Source organism: Salvia splendens, chromosome 20, assembly GCF_004379255.2.
Source record: "Salvia splendens isolate huo1 chromosome 20, SspV2, whole genome shotgun sequence".
Lineage (NCBI taxonomy): Eukaryota > Viridiplantae > Streptophyta > Magnoliopsida > Lamiales > Lamiaceae > Salvia > Salvia splendens.
Window position 1 is genome coordinate 19,202,651 of NC_056051.1, and position 15,085 is coordinate 19,217,735.

Consider the following 15,085-nt stretch of genomic DNA (forward strand, 5'->3'; position numbering starts at 1 on the left):
TTTTTTCAGGTGCTGGATTTTTGGTCGCATGCTAGATGAAAAGTTGCGCTTAACGATTGTTTTTGCAGCCCTGTTGCAGCTGAATCTAAAAAATTTTGATATAATTCTTGTAATTTGAAACATTCTTTATATATATATATACCGACATTTTCTTGGATACTTCATCGTCTTTCATTGCATTCTCATTTTCTCTTAAAAACTTCATATCTTCTAACGATAGCAATTATGCTTTCGGATCTACTTTAATAGCGCATAACAAAAATATCAGTTTGGTGGATAACGAAAGTATCAGTTAAAGAAAGAGTGTATCAAAAAGTTTAATGAGGATGACACAGTAGGCCGCCTAGACAATCCATCACCGTGGTGTGTGCATGAAGCATGTCGTTGATATTGAACAACTGTCGTTAATTTTTTTTTATCAACCAACCGCAATGAAACACTATGATTTTTTGACTTAATTTCAGAATGCGGAAATCTAAGTTTTTGCGCATTGCAAACACATTGACCGGACCTGGTGACTATTTTCAACGCCCTGCCTATTTTGGACCCGAGCTCTTAACTATTAGTCTCGCAGGGCACTGCTCTAGTTTTGTGATTTCATGCATGGCTCTAATGCATGAGGAACTGACTTGAGCTTAACAATTGAAGTTTAATGTAAGAATTTTAATCCAATTTTCAATATTTTGTAATCATTATTTTAATTAACAAGTATTAAAGTAAGTATCTAAAAATAGAGCTTGGCTTGGCTTATTGCATAAGTTGTGAACTCTCCATACCTTCAATGAATATAGGATTAATTGCTAATGAAATTCAAGCCTTTTATCATTGTAATGTTCCAAAAGAGACACATATTTATAAAACTTTCAAATGAAATAAAAGTCTATGATTCGTACCAATTTAATTCCAGCGTCTTGTGATGAAAGTGAAATCAATATTGTTCAATGTCTCATTAATTGTAGTAATTTCGGAATTGATTAACTAAAAAAATTCTTTTCATTTCTTTCGTTGAAAGAGACAAAACAAGCTCGTCAGTTATCATTTGAACAAATTCTTTCTCTAAATCTGAACAAAACAGAGTAAAAATAATTGTTGCCACAAAATGTTTTGGTTTACCTTTTCACTTCGTGCACAAAATTCCCTACACTTTTCTCCCATTTACACATACAACAACAAAATCCGTTTTTTGTAAGTGTCAAAAATTCACCTAAATCATCAAGATTCAGTATATCACAACCCGAAGGAGCCCCGGCCGAGGCTCGGTGTAGTTGAGTCCCTCCTCCTCCAGGAGGTACTGTTGCACAGCAACACGAAGTCTAGCAGGCATGGGCGATCCCCTCGTGTGTTGACCAGCCCCAACTCCAATGGAGACGAGCACACGTTGGTCCACTGACCTCGCTGCATTCCTCAGAATGGCAAGCTCGCGTTTCAGCACAAATATGGCCTCGATCACGTTTAGACCATGCAGATCGATTATTTGCTCTGTCCCATTCTTGACATCCAAATTCCTGACATTAATTATCAGTATAACTCTCATCAAAGTTGTAAACAGACAAACGAGAACGAGAGGAGCATACATGCTAGTGATACGGAAAAAGCAAACCTTTGATGAAAGAACGACCCTTGAGCTTCCTCTTTGGCTGCTTTCATCTGCAGATCGTGCAGCTGTCCGAGAATGCTCAGCTCCTTGGCTAGGGTCTTGTTACCAGCAAGGTGTGCTTGTCGTGCCTGATGGTCTCATTTAATGGTTTGAGATGTTATTATTCATACGAATCATTTATGATCACGAACACAACTCAATCTGTTCATCTTCCAACACGACGCAGGCAGAGGGAAGGAGAGAAGGCATTTACCTGCTCAATATATGTATTCTGCGCGTGTACATGATCACGGGCTTCCTCTCGTTTCTCAGAATACATGTTTGCTGCCACCTCGATAAAGTTAAAGCACATATACATATATATACAAGCACGACAAAAAAAATTAGTTAAATTTGTTGCTTCCTAAATATTACCAAATGATAATCCAGTTTCAAGCCTGGCCGGAGAAGTAAGAGGCGATCCCTGACTTTGCAACCTATCACCATAAATGCTATTCGTCTGACCACTATTATAGGCGCTCGCCAGAACTTGTCTAGCATCTGATGACCCGTTTCTGTCATACTTCCATATGCTAGACTCTTGAGATGCTGTTCTCCTTGCAGTTGGAGAAAAATGTGGCGATGGGATGGTCGAGAAAGATCTCATTTGACGTGAACTATCAGTAGACCAATTAGGGCTAACATTTTGCTGATAGTCACCAGCAAGCTTTCTTGAACCATTTGGGACATGGAGAGGAGGAAGACTCGAGGCGCTGATATTTGGGGTGGAGAAAGCCTTTGAACTAAGAATCTGAGTCGAATCTCCATCTACTCGGAGCTGCATGATTACAGTTTATGGTGAAAACCACGTGCAAAAGTAAATGGCAAATGTATCGATGCCTCATCAAGACCACAAGATAAATGAACCTTGCTAGAAAAGAGATCAAATAACCCTCAAGAATTAAATGAGTGATGAAAATATTAGTTGAGCGGATATAAATATACAGGTGATGAAAACGAAAACTATCTTAAACGAGTAATATCTGTGGGAAAATCTCTGTTCTTCTCGACATATTAGCCACACTAAGATTGCTCAAGTACTAGAGATTACCTAGTAGGATTCACACAACGAACTTGCATAATTCTCACCAAAAACGACACCACAACAGGTTGCAAGTCACGCAATATCATCAGTGAGGCCTACCTCGAGCTGAGTAAGCACGTTGATTGTCAGGTTCAGATCACCTCCATTAGACAAATACGCATCTGCAATGCTTTCAGCAGAGAAAGATGGAAACTGTGAGGCTAAAAACTCAAGACGGTACAAGTCTGCATTGTCCAACAATAACTGCTCATTAGACATTTCAGCCACGAAAGCTTGATTCGTGTTGGCATTATAAGGATTCCCTTCTCTTGTAAGAAGCTGATCAGTGCCACCGCGAACTTGCCTGTCCCAAGGTTTAGCAAGAGTCGAATGAAAACATTCCCCTATGGATGGGACGGGATATCTCAGCTTTCCAGCACGAGGAGAAAATGCTTGATTTTCTTTCAAGGCAAAGCCACTGTTTGTTGGTGACGTATATCTTGAGGCTTCGTTGGAATCATTATTTATCCCCATCAACTTGAAGTCGGGAGTAATGTCGTCTGGGAGCTGGTGAGACCAGTACTGTTGCGCCTCTTCTTCAGAGTTGGAGTTATTCGAAACTGATGACTCTGATCTATCTAACACAGATTTCTCTGAGGTGGTGAATTTCGGGGGCGTGTCTAGAATCTTCACGTTTGCAGCCTGTGATCTGAGAGAGAACGGGACGAATTCTGCAGCATTTGGATTCAAAGTTGCTTCAGCACTGAGCTTCTTGTTAGCTACAGAAGCACCCATTGCCGACAAGCTCATTGTATGCTTCTTCTCCCTTCTCAGTTTCAAGATTAGGTAAGAAAACGAAACTCTGTATGAACGAAGCAAATCCTTCTCAAATAACTGAACTGGTAATGTTGAGGATGTGGTAGCCCAAACCTACACATAAATAGATAAATAATCAAAAGTAACACATTAAGCCTTGCAATTCGATCATCATTTTATTGATTCCCACTGCAACGGCCAACGGCCTATGCACATAAGTCTAACATTTCAACAATCAACGATGGTATATTTTATCTTCTTGTTAAGACATTCATCAACCACACAATTAGAATGCATAAAATTATTAGAAAAGTGTAGTTGCAGAATGGAAGAACAAGCTACCTCAACTACAAAGGTTAATAAAAACAGAATCTTGCAGTAATTAATCAACATACACATAACAAAAGTGCCTAATTATAACCATACATAGTAAAAAAAACATGGTAAAGAAAAAGGATCCCAACAACTGATATCTGGAAATAAACAAGAATTCATCACTAGCAATAACTATGAACCAATCCACAACACAAAATAAAGTTTATTGAACTGAAGTTCTGGAAATTCAGCAACCCAAAGCGAAAAACCCAAACAAAAGGAACAATTTTGCAGTTAGATCTCCAAGGATTCGAGCAAAAAACAAACAAATTACATATAGCTAAAAACCAAAATTTAGGGATAACAAGAAATATATGGTGATAAATATGGGTTTGGTAGCTCACCTTGGCGAAGAAGGTCTATTGTCAAAACCATGTTAAATCCATCCAAAAGCAGAAATTGGGGATTAGAAATTGAAGCCAAACAAGATAGGATTTAGATGGTAAAGAGTGATTGGGCTATTGAGTGTGTATGTGAATCTGTGTAATCACAGAAAAAGAGAGAAAAATCACTCGATACTTGGTATTTCTTATTTCTCGAGTATTTCATATATCCATGATTAATCGTTGTAAACAAATTGAATTATTTAGTTACTGAATAATACTCCCTCCATCAAATGTCTCATATTTGACCATCATAACTTTTAAGAAATTATTTAACTTTAAGTAGGAAAGTAGGTAGAAAAATTAGTAGAATATTAGTCCTACTTTTATATATTAATTTTATAATAAATTATGAGTGGAATGTAGAGTCCACTTAACTAATAGACTAAAAGTGAAATGGAATGTAAGACCCACTCAATAAACATTAATCTTTTCTCCATAAATTTCTTTTGCGTTGTTTTTTACATACTTTGTATCTTAGGAATTTTTTAATCCAAGTCTTCCAAATTATCTATTTTGGTTTTAAAATTGTCAAAATCCTGAAAAGCAGCTACACACATTCAAATCCTAGCTCCCAAAATGTGTAGAATTTCATTCGTATCAGAATCCTCAATTTTTTCCAAATGTTGAAGATTCTCAAAATACTGAATTTTCTTTAAATTTAAGCCAAATTTATCTCAACAAATTCCCATACCCGAAAATATCAACTGCAATTTGTTTAGAAATGCTCAACACCCCAACAAGAATCAGAAACCTCAAAATATATGAGTTTGGGTGACAAGGAAGATTTGGCTCTTATGGCTTCCTGGGTCTATGTAATTGAGATAGTGTCCGTGGTAAAAAATCAAAAGGGCGAATCACATGGGCACGTGTTCACAAATTGTATCACGATAGTCAAGCAGATAATCTAGCTAAGATCTAGGTAAGAAACATGGAATCTTTGAAGTGTCGATGGATATGACATAATGAAAATGCAAACAAATGGGTGGTTGCTTGCGAAAGAGAAGTAGAATGAGCAAAGCTCATAGCATCTACAAAGCAGGCAGCGGCAACAAATTTCAAAGTTTGATCATTTTGAATGAAGTTATGAGCAAATATCCCAAATGGAGCATTTGTGAGACAACACAGTGTTATTGATGACAACGGGTTGATGGTCAACAAAGTGGCAGCAGCAAGACTTTCTAAATCTGGAGAGTTCGCTATCCCTTCAAATCTAGAAACTCCCTCATCGGGAAATTCAACTACTTCACAACCTATGAGAAGAGACAAGGCAAAAAGCAAAGGAAAAGGTCAGCCAAAACAATTTGATTCTGCTGATAACAATTTTACTACAGAAAATCGCGCGTCGAGATTAACCAAAAAAATGAGATTGAGCTAGTGAAGACTCAGATGGAGTTTGAGCGTGAAATGATGGAAAGAAATTCTATAGAGGTGAAAGAAAGAATGTGATTAAGCTGTTGTAGAAAGATCACTTAAGTCATGCAGATGAAGAAATGAGATGCTGGAAATCATATTTGGAAACAAATGTAATATTTGCTTTGTAACTTTAGCTTATGCAACTTAGTTTGGTGTGTCTTTATCAATGTAATATTAGTTTGGAAATCGTGTTTGAAGTTAGTTTTGTTTTGTTTCAATTATGCAATATTGGCTTGCATCTTTAGCTTATGCAACTTAGTTTGGTGTGTTTTTATCAATGTATTAGTTTGCGTGATTAGATTATGTACTATAAGCTTGGTGTGAAACACATAATATCACAAAGCATTTGGTTACATTGAATTCCTATCACATATTATCTTTAGTTTTAACAAATATAGGCCTGATGACAGCACACATAAACATAATCCTTTCGATAAAATTCTTGTGTTGGCAGTACATAGCGGATTATCTCAATCATCTCCTACACCATTTCCTACACCAATATAATAATGCCATGTGGAGGCTATGTGACAGTCTTGCCCTGGATCTGAAATCACAAATATTGGGACCTTCGGGTAAATCATATTGGGACTTAATGAGTCAATCAAAAAAGTGGGACCTATGGGTCAGATCATAGTTGGACCTTCGGGTCAAATCATATTGGTATATTGGAAATCTCGGGAAGATACCAGGCTTGATTTGCCACTGAATAATAAATTGAACATGGAGGCATGTGCATGTCGATATGAAACTGTTGATGATATTTAATGTTTATGGTTATCTGTGCAGATTTAGAATATTTGTAAATAAGCTAATAAAAGATGGATTTTGTAATTATAGTATTTGGACGCTGATGTAATTGATATGTGATTTATTTATTTTAATTTGTATTTATTTATTATAAGTACATAGGTTAGAAGGGCAGGGGTGTGAAAACTACCCTCTAAAACCACGCAAAATCCAAGTATATCAAAATTACCAGCATGTATTTGATACCTACCTAAGATAGGAATGTAGTTCGAAATAGAAGTTGAAGCATATTATGTCTACATGAAATATGCTAAGGCATTTGGACTGGAACTCAAAAGTTGGCTGCTCATAAAGATCCAGTTACGAGTAACATCTTGACATTAGTTTTTGTTGTTGTAGTCTTGTAGAGAAGGTTTTAGAATAATAAAATAATCGAGTTGTTATAGTAAAAAATCCACACCATGAAATTAGGTGCAGATGTAAAGCTATGATGAAAAAATTGTTGACAACTCTATAAGCATAGTGTGTGCTTGTATATAGGTATATGCATGTATATATCACAGCGTATTTGTGTATGTGAGAGAAATCCGTTAATGGTATTAATATTGGATTGGTGAAATGCATTCAGTATGAATTATAATGTGTGAAACTTTTCACATTTGATGATTTCGACGGGGAATTTAATAAATAAAAGGCTCTAGGGTTTAAATATTAAGTTTTACTTTTTTTTATTTTTTTTAAAAATAATATCTATATAGTAATAAAGGAAATGTATTATGATAGTTAAGATTTAAATCTTTTATTTTCTTATTTTAAAGAGTTTCCACATGACATTATTTCATGAGATATTATTGCCAAATTTTATGGAGTCTGACTTGTGATAGGGCTCGTTACAAGCATGGTTTTATAGGGGTTTATTACACTAACCGGGGTGATAATGTGCGAAAAAGTGGTGAATTTAAGTGTGCATGTGCTAAAAAGTGTTGAAGCGGCAGAATGCTGGAACAACTTGATCAACTCGGAAAAGGAGTGAAAAATGGTCAAATCTGAAGACAAATTGATCAGCTGGAGACAAGCAATGGAGCCTGCCAAACCATCAAGTTGATCAAGTGGAGTTCACCACATGAATGAGTTGATCAAGTGGAGTTCACCACATGAGATGACTGAGTTGATCAAGTGGAGTTCACCACATAAGATGATTGAGTTGATCAAGAGGAGCTCACCACATGAAGACGTATCTGCTGAATCATCTTCAATTACTGTAAGGGTAAAATGGTCAAATCGGACAAGAAGTTGCCTTAGGGTTGAAGTTGAAGCCGCCCTTTAAATAGAAGCTTTCCACGATGAAGAGGCAGCGCTTAACGCTATCGTAGTTTAGGTAGGAAGCTCTCATAAGCGCTTAACGCTATCGTAGTTTAGGTAGGAAGCTCTCATAAGCGCTTAACGCTACCGTAGTTTAGGTATAAAGCTCTAATAGGCGCTTAACGCCACCTTAGCTTAGTTTTAGTTTAGTTACTACTTTCTTAGCTTAGCTCTGTAGCTTCGACGGAGGAATTGACAACTCCGACGCCGGATTTACATTTTATTTCATGTTTTCAAGACTTTAGTGTAGATTTACAGTGTGTTGGTCATTTCAACGGTGGAATTGACGCCTCCATCTTAGAAGCTCCTTCACACCTCGCTTTCTAGTTAGATTTAATGGTTTCGGCAGAGGAATTGACGACTCTGACGTTGGATCTCCACTTATTTCCAGTTTTATGAAGCTTTGGTTTATTTTCATGTTGATGATGTTATTTACTCATGTTTCTTGGATGCTTTTCGCAATTGGTGGCTTAGATGTTGAGATCTAGTTGATGTGTATGGTTTGCTCTCTTGTTTTGTTCTAGTTTAGAAGTAAATTGTTTTCCGAAGCTTGCTTATTTTCTCCCTGCAACCTTTCAATCTCGATCTTGTTTTAAGTTGCAAATCCATTACTCTTGTTTCTGAAATGATTTCAAGCAAATGTTTGTTTCAAGTTGCCCTTAGTTTAGGAATTTTCATGCCAAGTCTCTTTCTCCATCTCATTATTTTCTCTTGAAGCTTTCAAAACTCTCTTCCATGCTCCCTTAGTTTAGCTTAAGCTCTCAATCTCTGTTCTCATGCTTTAAAGTTCAAGTTTCCCACTCTAGTGTTTAGGTCCATGTTCAAGTGCTTAAGGTGTGGTGGCTAACACCAACCCCGTGTCATAGAATCGATCTCGAGTAGGTCCCTAGTCCCTGTGGTTCGACCCCTTATACTTAGTAATATTTGTTGCAAAAGTGGAAAACTATAAATCTTGTTGAAAGGAGGGACACATGCAAAATCCATCTCTTCAACTTGCCTTGTGTAAACAGTTATCACCGAATTTTATGGAGTAATGGAATTAATTTTTCTAATAAAAAATAAACCTCAAAAAACAAAGAGATATATATTGGGAGGGTGGCATACTTATATAAAAATAAAATGAAAACCTAATTTAAATAACAATTAAGCTTTTCTATATATCAAAATTAGAAATTGATTAGGTAATCAACAAGAAGAGATTAACTTGGATTTGGGAGAGAGAGAAAAGTTGAGTAGTAGGAAATGGTGTAAGAGATGCTTGAGGTGATCCGCTCCGCTTGTCTGCATGGTTTATGTGGTTTCTTTTCTGTTCGTAAGTAAAACTCTGATTTAGTTATGTAAAACCATTTCTCATCTATGTGATTAGTGTTGTGCAACCTTGAAGTATATCCTCTATACGGTTTTCCGTAAACACTCTCAAAGGATGAATTGAACCACTTTGTTTCTCCCCTAAGCTTCTTTTTTTTATCCAATCATTTTAGGGTTTTTGAGATTGCAAACTGTAGCTTCTTTTTTCCCAATCATTTTATGCTTTTTGAGATTGTATGTGGAATGGGAAAGAATACATTTTGGAATTTAAATTGATTTGTTTATTCATCTAGTAAGGGTTTCGATTTTAGAATATCCAGCTTTGTTTTAATTCAGATGCAACTTTTGTATAGGTTTTCTATGACTATTCTATTGTGTATAATTCCACAAATTAATTCTACATATTCAAATATATTGAAATGAGTATACATTCTCAATATTAATGAAGAAGTTAATTGTATGTATTGAATGATGTATAGTATAAAATACCAATATAAATATGAGTAACTTTATTGTAGGTATTGGATGAGATATGTAATACTCCATAAATTTTCAATCACTTTTTGTCTCCAATGTAAGTATTTATCTTTTTTCTCTCTCCAATTCCAATATTCAATGATGATATTCTTGAAGTGAAATGATGAACGTACTCATTGTTTATCATTGACAAACCATGAAATGAGGCTTAATAAATTGACTGTCAGATGCTCTAGCTATCTCACTAGGCATTTTGCCATGTTTTATTGGTAAAATAGTTTAACCATTAAATAATTAGGATATTTGATCTATAAGATTATATCATATTATTAAATTTATATTTTTATGTGATTGAATCTCCTCACTTAATTCTAGATGAATATTTATATGATAATAGTCATAGCCAACACTCTCTTACTAAATAATCTCACAATTTAATTCTAAATTGACTAAAGTCCAATTTTGGTCCCTTACATTTGCTCTAAAATTCTTTTTGGTCCTTTACATTAAGTTTGGGCCTTTTAGTCCCTAACACATTGTTTTTGTACAAAATAACCATTTTTTGTTAAAATTACCAGTCAAAATATTTGATCAATTTAATAACTTAATTATAATCTAGGACTAAAGTCCAATTTTGATCTCGTACATTTTTCATTAAATTCTTTTCGAGTCTCATACATTAAGTTTGTGACCTTGTTTGAGACCAAAATGTAACAAAACAATATGTTATGAACCAAAAGGTCACAAACTTAATGTAAGGGACTAAAAAGAACTTTAGGGCAAATGTAAGAGATCAAAGTTAGATTTTAGTCTTCTAAATTATATCTTACTACTATTTTATCAATTAAACCTACTAAATAATACCAATATTAATTTGCAATAATAAAAAACGATCCGACAAAACTCTCATCATTTTTTGCTGTTTGACATGTCTAAACAGGGGCGGAGCCACGGTGGGGCCCGAGGGCCCTTGGGCCCCTCAGCCATTTGAATGATTAGTATAGGAGTATAATATATGTATGCAACGTTATAGATATAAAATGGTAGCGCAGTTGAGCAATGTGTTGAGCAATCTATTCCGTAATTAATTTTCTCATCATTCGTTTTTAACGTGCGGCTTTTTATAATGATCACGTCTGAGTTATTTCCGTGTCGTCAGCACTGAATGCACGCAGCAAATTTTAATAGTAGTTTGGGCCCCTACCGCTGAAATTCTAGCTCCGCCACTGTGTCTAAATATATATGAACAGTTAACTCATTGATTTTATATAAAATGAGCTTGTATAAATTGCTTTCTTGATAAAATTTAAATATATGTGAACAGTTAACTCATTGATTTTATATAAAATGAGCTTGTATAAAATGCTTTCTTGATAAAATTTATTTATGATTTATCATATCACCATATGATTCCAAAACCATCATCTCGTATCTCGATCATCTCTCTAGCTTGCGTTAACCATTTTTCTAGATGCTTTACACTAAGTCTAAGTAGCATTAATATCGTACACGTAATAACAATAGTTGAAGTGCTAAACAAATTTAAGTGCCAATTGTGATAAGACATTGTCGTTATCATTATGAGTGATATGAGGACGATAATTTACGTAACAATTAATTTTACAAAATAAATTCGAAAATGTACAAAAACCATTTACACCCTATCTCTCTTTTGCCCTTCTTATCTTACTTTGCCATTATATGACCCACAAATGCCACAAGTTGGTTCAAAGGGGCATTCTTGGCCACAAAAATTATTATTTGGTGTGATGGATTATTAGGTCGAATTTGTCGTCTTTTGATATTTCTTGAAATGAAATATAGTTATTATTATTCGAAAGAAAAAAGCTAATCAAATTTTAATAGAGTTTTTAATTAAGTAAAGCAAATAATGAAACCATTGTAATTTTGTAAAGCAATTGGATTTTGTATATTGTAGCCTAGGAAAGTGAGATTGGAGAAAAATAAAGGGTTAGGCTTGGAAAAATAGGTTGTGAAAGTATTTAATTAAGGAAAGATAAATATGCTTTGGAAGTTTTATATTTGAAGTAGTAGTTTAGGAAATATTATATTTATGTACACGTAATTAACAACTTAAAGCTTAATCTATAGGACTGTATAAAGTGATAGAACATCCAACTTTTGTATGTTAGCCTATCTTATAATGGACACACTACTATCTCTTATCACCTCAATGATTGCATAGTTTAGTTACCCCATTTTTTTTATGATATATGATACTCATTGTTTTTTATTAATTATGTGCATGTAATGTGATGAAGTAACCTATAACTTTTTTTGTAGTTTCCATTTTCGATCAAAATAATTTGATCTCACTTTCCTAGTAATCAAGATTATGATTGTAATTTATAAATTTAGAGTTTTCTTCAAAATAATTCTGATAGTCTCATAAGCTTTAAAAACTAAATAGTATAAAATTATAAACTTTTATTTTTTGCGATTACCTCTTTGCATAAAAGAATATCTTTCGATGAGACTTAAACCATATCATTTCATTAAACAAATTCTTATTTTAATAAAACAACTACAGCATATTTTAAGCATCAAGAGACAATGTTTTGTACACAGATATGGTGGCTAAAAAGGAACTGAAATTTAATAATTAATTATTTTATTTTTAAAATTTTATGAAACTAGCCAGATTTTGACCAAATTATGTGATATAAGAACATCCATGATGTATAGACTAAATAAAATCAACCACGGTCCTATTTTATAGCTACCACGTCAGTTTTTTTTTTCATTTCAACCTCATTTTTAGCTACAATTAATTCAATTTCACAATTAGCAATTAATAAAAATAGAGAAATGAATGTATAAAATTACAATAATTAAAATCTAAATAAAACAATTAAAGAAATATAGTAATTTTCAAACTACAATCTAGCAAATTGTAAATTTTTTCTGGAGCTCCTCAATCATCTTATTTCGATAAATAAATAAAATGCTTTTTTCTTGGTGAAATTAAATAAAATTTAATAGCATTAAGAGATGCACTGAATAATATTGACTGCGGTGATATATTGCACAGTTCTACCGTGAAACGTCGTCGTCGAGACAACTGGCATACCTCTACTAATTTTAATCACCTGTTGCATCTACTATTTGACCGTCATTGCGCTTGAATCATCTTAATTTTGTAGTTTTGTGATGTATATTTCCCAAAATATGGAATGCACTTATCTAATCTGAATTACCTTCAATTATACTATGCTATTCTTAATTACTCGATCTACAAAGAAATTTATTACGAATCAATATTATTTTCATTGTGTAGATGTGTTTGATTGGTTTCCTTTTTTGTTGTTAAGCAATGCAGCCTTCTAATTACTAATCTTCCTTAATCATATCATTCTAGTTTATCCGAAAAATCTTAACCTATATGCTCTTAATGATTTTCAAATTTAAGAATGGATCATCTTACTTAATAAACATCCCAACCTATATCCAAAATGAAATCATAATCACATTCATAATAATAACATAATAACACTAATGCTTATATTAGTAAATTATAATCCTTGAGTAGTCTTATTGACTTTATTAATGTGATAACAAAACAGTAATGTAAAAATGAAAGATAATGCGAACCAATTTTCAAACACATTCCATTAAAATTGAAAATGGTCAATCTATCTATCATTTTGTCCAATTCACCAATTTGTTAATCACTAATCAACTCAATTAAGTCTCGGAAACGATAAATTGACATTTAACTTACCTCATCAATCATTTTGACCGATTTCCTCACTGAAAAAACAAAACACAAGTCACTAGCTTAGAATTTTTTAGATCAATGTGAAAGTTTGACTATTATTTAAAATCAGAAATGAAATAAATTGTTTGACTAGTAGAGTGATTACAATAATAGAATAGAAGACGAAACACATCATATCGACGGCCAGGATCAATCCGGGTGCACCGAATCCCTCTATTCCCTAAAAGCAGGGGATTGCAGCTCAGGCAAAAATCCAGAGAAAAACATCGTGATCACATATATAACAGTGTCGCAGAAGCTGCCAATGATTGGAGATGACACATTTTGTCCTTAAACATTACACAGTTGGCAAAAGGAGAGTCCCAACTTTCCATCTCACCAAAATCATACACATATAACATGTTTCACATGTCTCCACGGAATCACAAACAATCTTAACAACTTCGATTCTAGATAGAGAAGGGCTTTGCGGGAAATGTACATGGTGTTCAAGCGTCTCATCATCGGCGGCGAAATTGTTGAAGAAGAAGGCGAGTGGGAGAAAGAGAGGTAAACAGAGGAGATTCCAAGAATCAGTTGCGATCAAGGTGAGATTGTTGAAATTGATTGATTTTTCCATCTAAAGATTCGATTTTTATGTGATTTGTGACAATCCCTTCTTCAATTAGTACTTAATTTTGAATTTCTTATCAAGAAACTGTAATTTCTCAGTGATGGAGCAGAAACCGGCGGTGGTGGCGCGGTGCGAGTGCTGCGGGCTGACGGAGGAGTGCACGGAGGCGTACATTAAGCGGGTGCGCGAGCGCTACTCGGGGCGGTGGATTTGCGGGCTTTGCGGCGAGGCGGTGAAGGACGAGGTGGTGAGGTCGGAGAGAGGGATTGGGAGCGAAGAAGCGCTGATTCGGCACATGAATTTCTGCCGGAATTTCAAGAATTTGGTGCCGCCGAAGAATCCGACGGAGGAGCTGATCGACGCTGTCAAGCAACTGCTTCTGAGGAGCCTCGACTCGCCTCGGTCGAGCCCGGTGAAGAAGGCTGGCCTGCTGCGCAGCCAGAGCTGCGAGCCGGCGCTGCAGTCCGGCCGCCTCAAGTCGAGCTGAGCCGAGTGGGGGAGTCTCGTAGATGCGAGTATGTCTGAGCCACCTCAAGCCGAGCTGAGCCAAGCGTGAGTCTTGTAGATGTGATGAAACATTGGTTTGTCAATTTAGTCCTGTTTTTTTAATTAGTGCTACTAAATGAAATGTGTGATGCGTTAATGTTCTTTTTTTATGTTTAGAATTGTTTTTTCTGAATTTAATTGAGTTAATGATGGGTATTTACCCATTGAATTGTGCTTATATATTTGGCGGTGCTACGGTTGAAGAAAAGTCGTGTACAAGAAATTATTTGAATATTGATTGTTAGCCATGAAATAGATTTGCTACTTCCAACTTGTTTGATATTATTGTGAAGATATAAACCCATAGATCATAGATTAATATAAACCCATAAACCCAACCGTTATTATATACTAAAAGAAAACGAATATGTTGGATTGTAGACTAATGTAGATTATGATCATAAATTAAATATCGTGCTTAATTAACCTGTAAAGCAAGTGCTCCAAAGTTCTAATTTTACTGCCTTGAACTCGAATGAATTTGTGATTGAGAGTTTAAATTACTTCACATGTAAAAGTATGTATAAATATTTTATAGGTTCAGTGTAACTATGTTATTACGTAAATGCAATTTATTTACAAGTTATGGGTAATTACATTATAAATAAGAGTAATTATTTTATTTAAATGCAAGTTACTT

The 15,085-nt window shown here is 34.7% G+C and overlaps 2 protein-coding genes across 2 annotated transcripts; one reads left to right on the forward strand and one right to left on the reverse strand.

The window, feature by feature from the left end:
- Nucleotides 1-974: 974 nt before the first annotated feature.
- On the reverse strand, nucleotides 975-4,391 carry LOC121780791 (polyadenylate-binding protein-interacting protein 7-like). The gene is made up of 6 exons (XM_042178420.1): nucleotides 4,196-4,391; nucleotides 2,781-3,590; nucleotides 2,012-2,414; nucleotides 1,851-1,921; nucleotides 1,601-1,725; nucleotides 975-1,505 (listed from the first exon to the last, which is right to left on the reverse strand). The coding sequence occupies exons 2-6, from the start codon at nucleotides 3,468-3,470 to the stop codon at nucleotides 1,220-1,222; spliced, it is 1,575 nt and encodes a 524-aa protein (XP_042034354.1). The 5' UTR covers nucleotides 3,471-3,590; nucleotides 4,196-4,391; the 3' UTR covers nucleotides 975-1,219.
- Nucleotides 4,392-13,629: 9,238 nt separating this feature from the next.
- On the forward strand, nucleotides 13,630-14,709 carry LOC121780785. The gene is made up of 2 exons (XM_042178413.1): nucleotides 13,630-13,873; nucleotides 13,998-14,709. Exon 2 carries the CDS (start codon nucleotides 14,000-14,002, stop codon nucleotides 14,384-14,386), a length of 387 nt encoding a protein of 128 aa, XP_042034347.1. The 5' UTR covers nucleotides 13,630-13,873; nucleotides 13,998-13,999; the 3' UTR covers nucleotides 14,387-14,709.
- Nucleotides 14,710-15,085: the final 376 nt, after the last annotated feature.

Excerpts from the sequence above, each read along its gene's own strand:
- LOC121780791 (XM_042178420.1), bottom strand. The coding sequence starts at position 3,470 with ATGAGCTTGTCGGCAATGGGTGCTTCTGTAGCTAACAAGAAGCTCAGT. Across the intron at positions 2,415-2,780 it reads ACGTGCTTACTCAGCTCGAG|CTCCGAGTAGATGGAGATTC; the intron begins GTAGGCCTCACT and ends GTAATCATGCAG. Across the intron at positions 1,506-1,600 it reads GGGTCGTTCTTTCATCAAAG|GAATTTGGATGTCAAGAATG; the intron begins GTTTGCTTTTTC and ends AATTAATGTCAG.
- LOC121780785 (XM_042178413.1), top strand. The coding sequence starts at position 14,000 with ATGGAGCAGAAACCGGCGGTGGTGGCGCGGTGCGAGTGCTGCGGGCTG.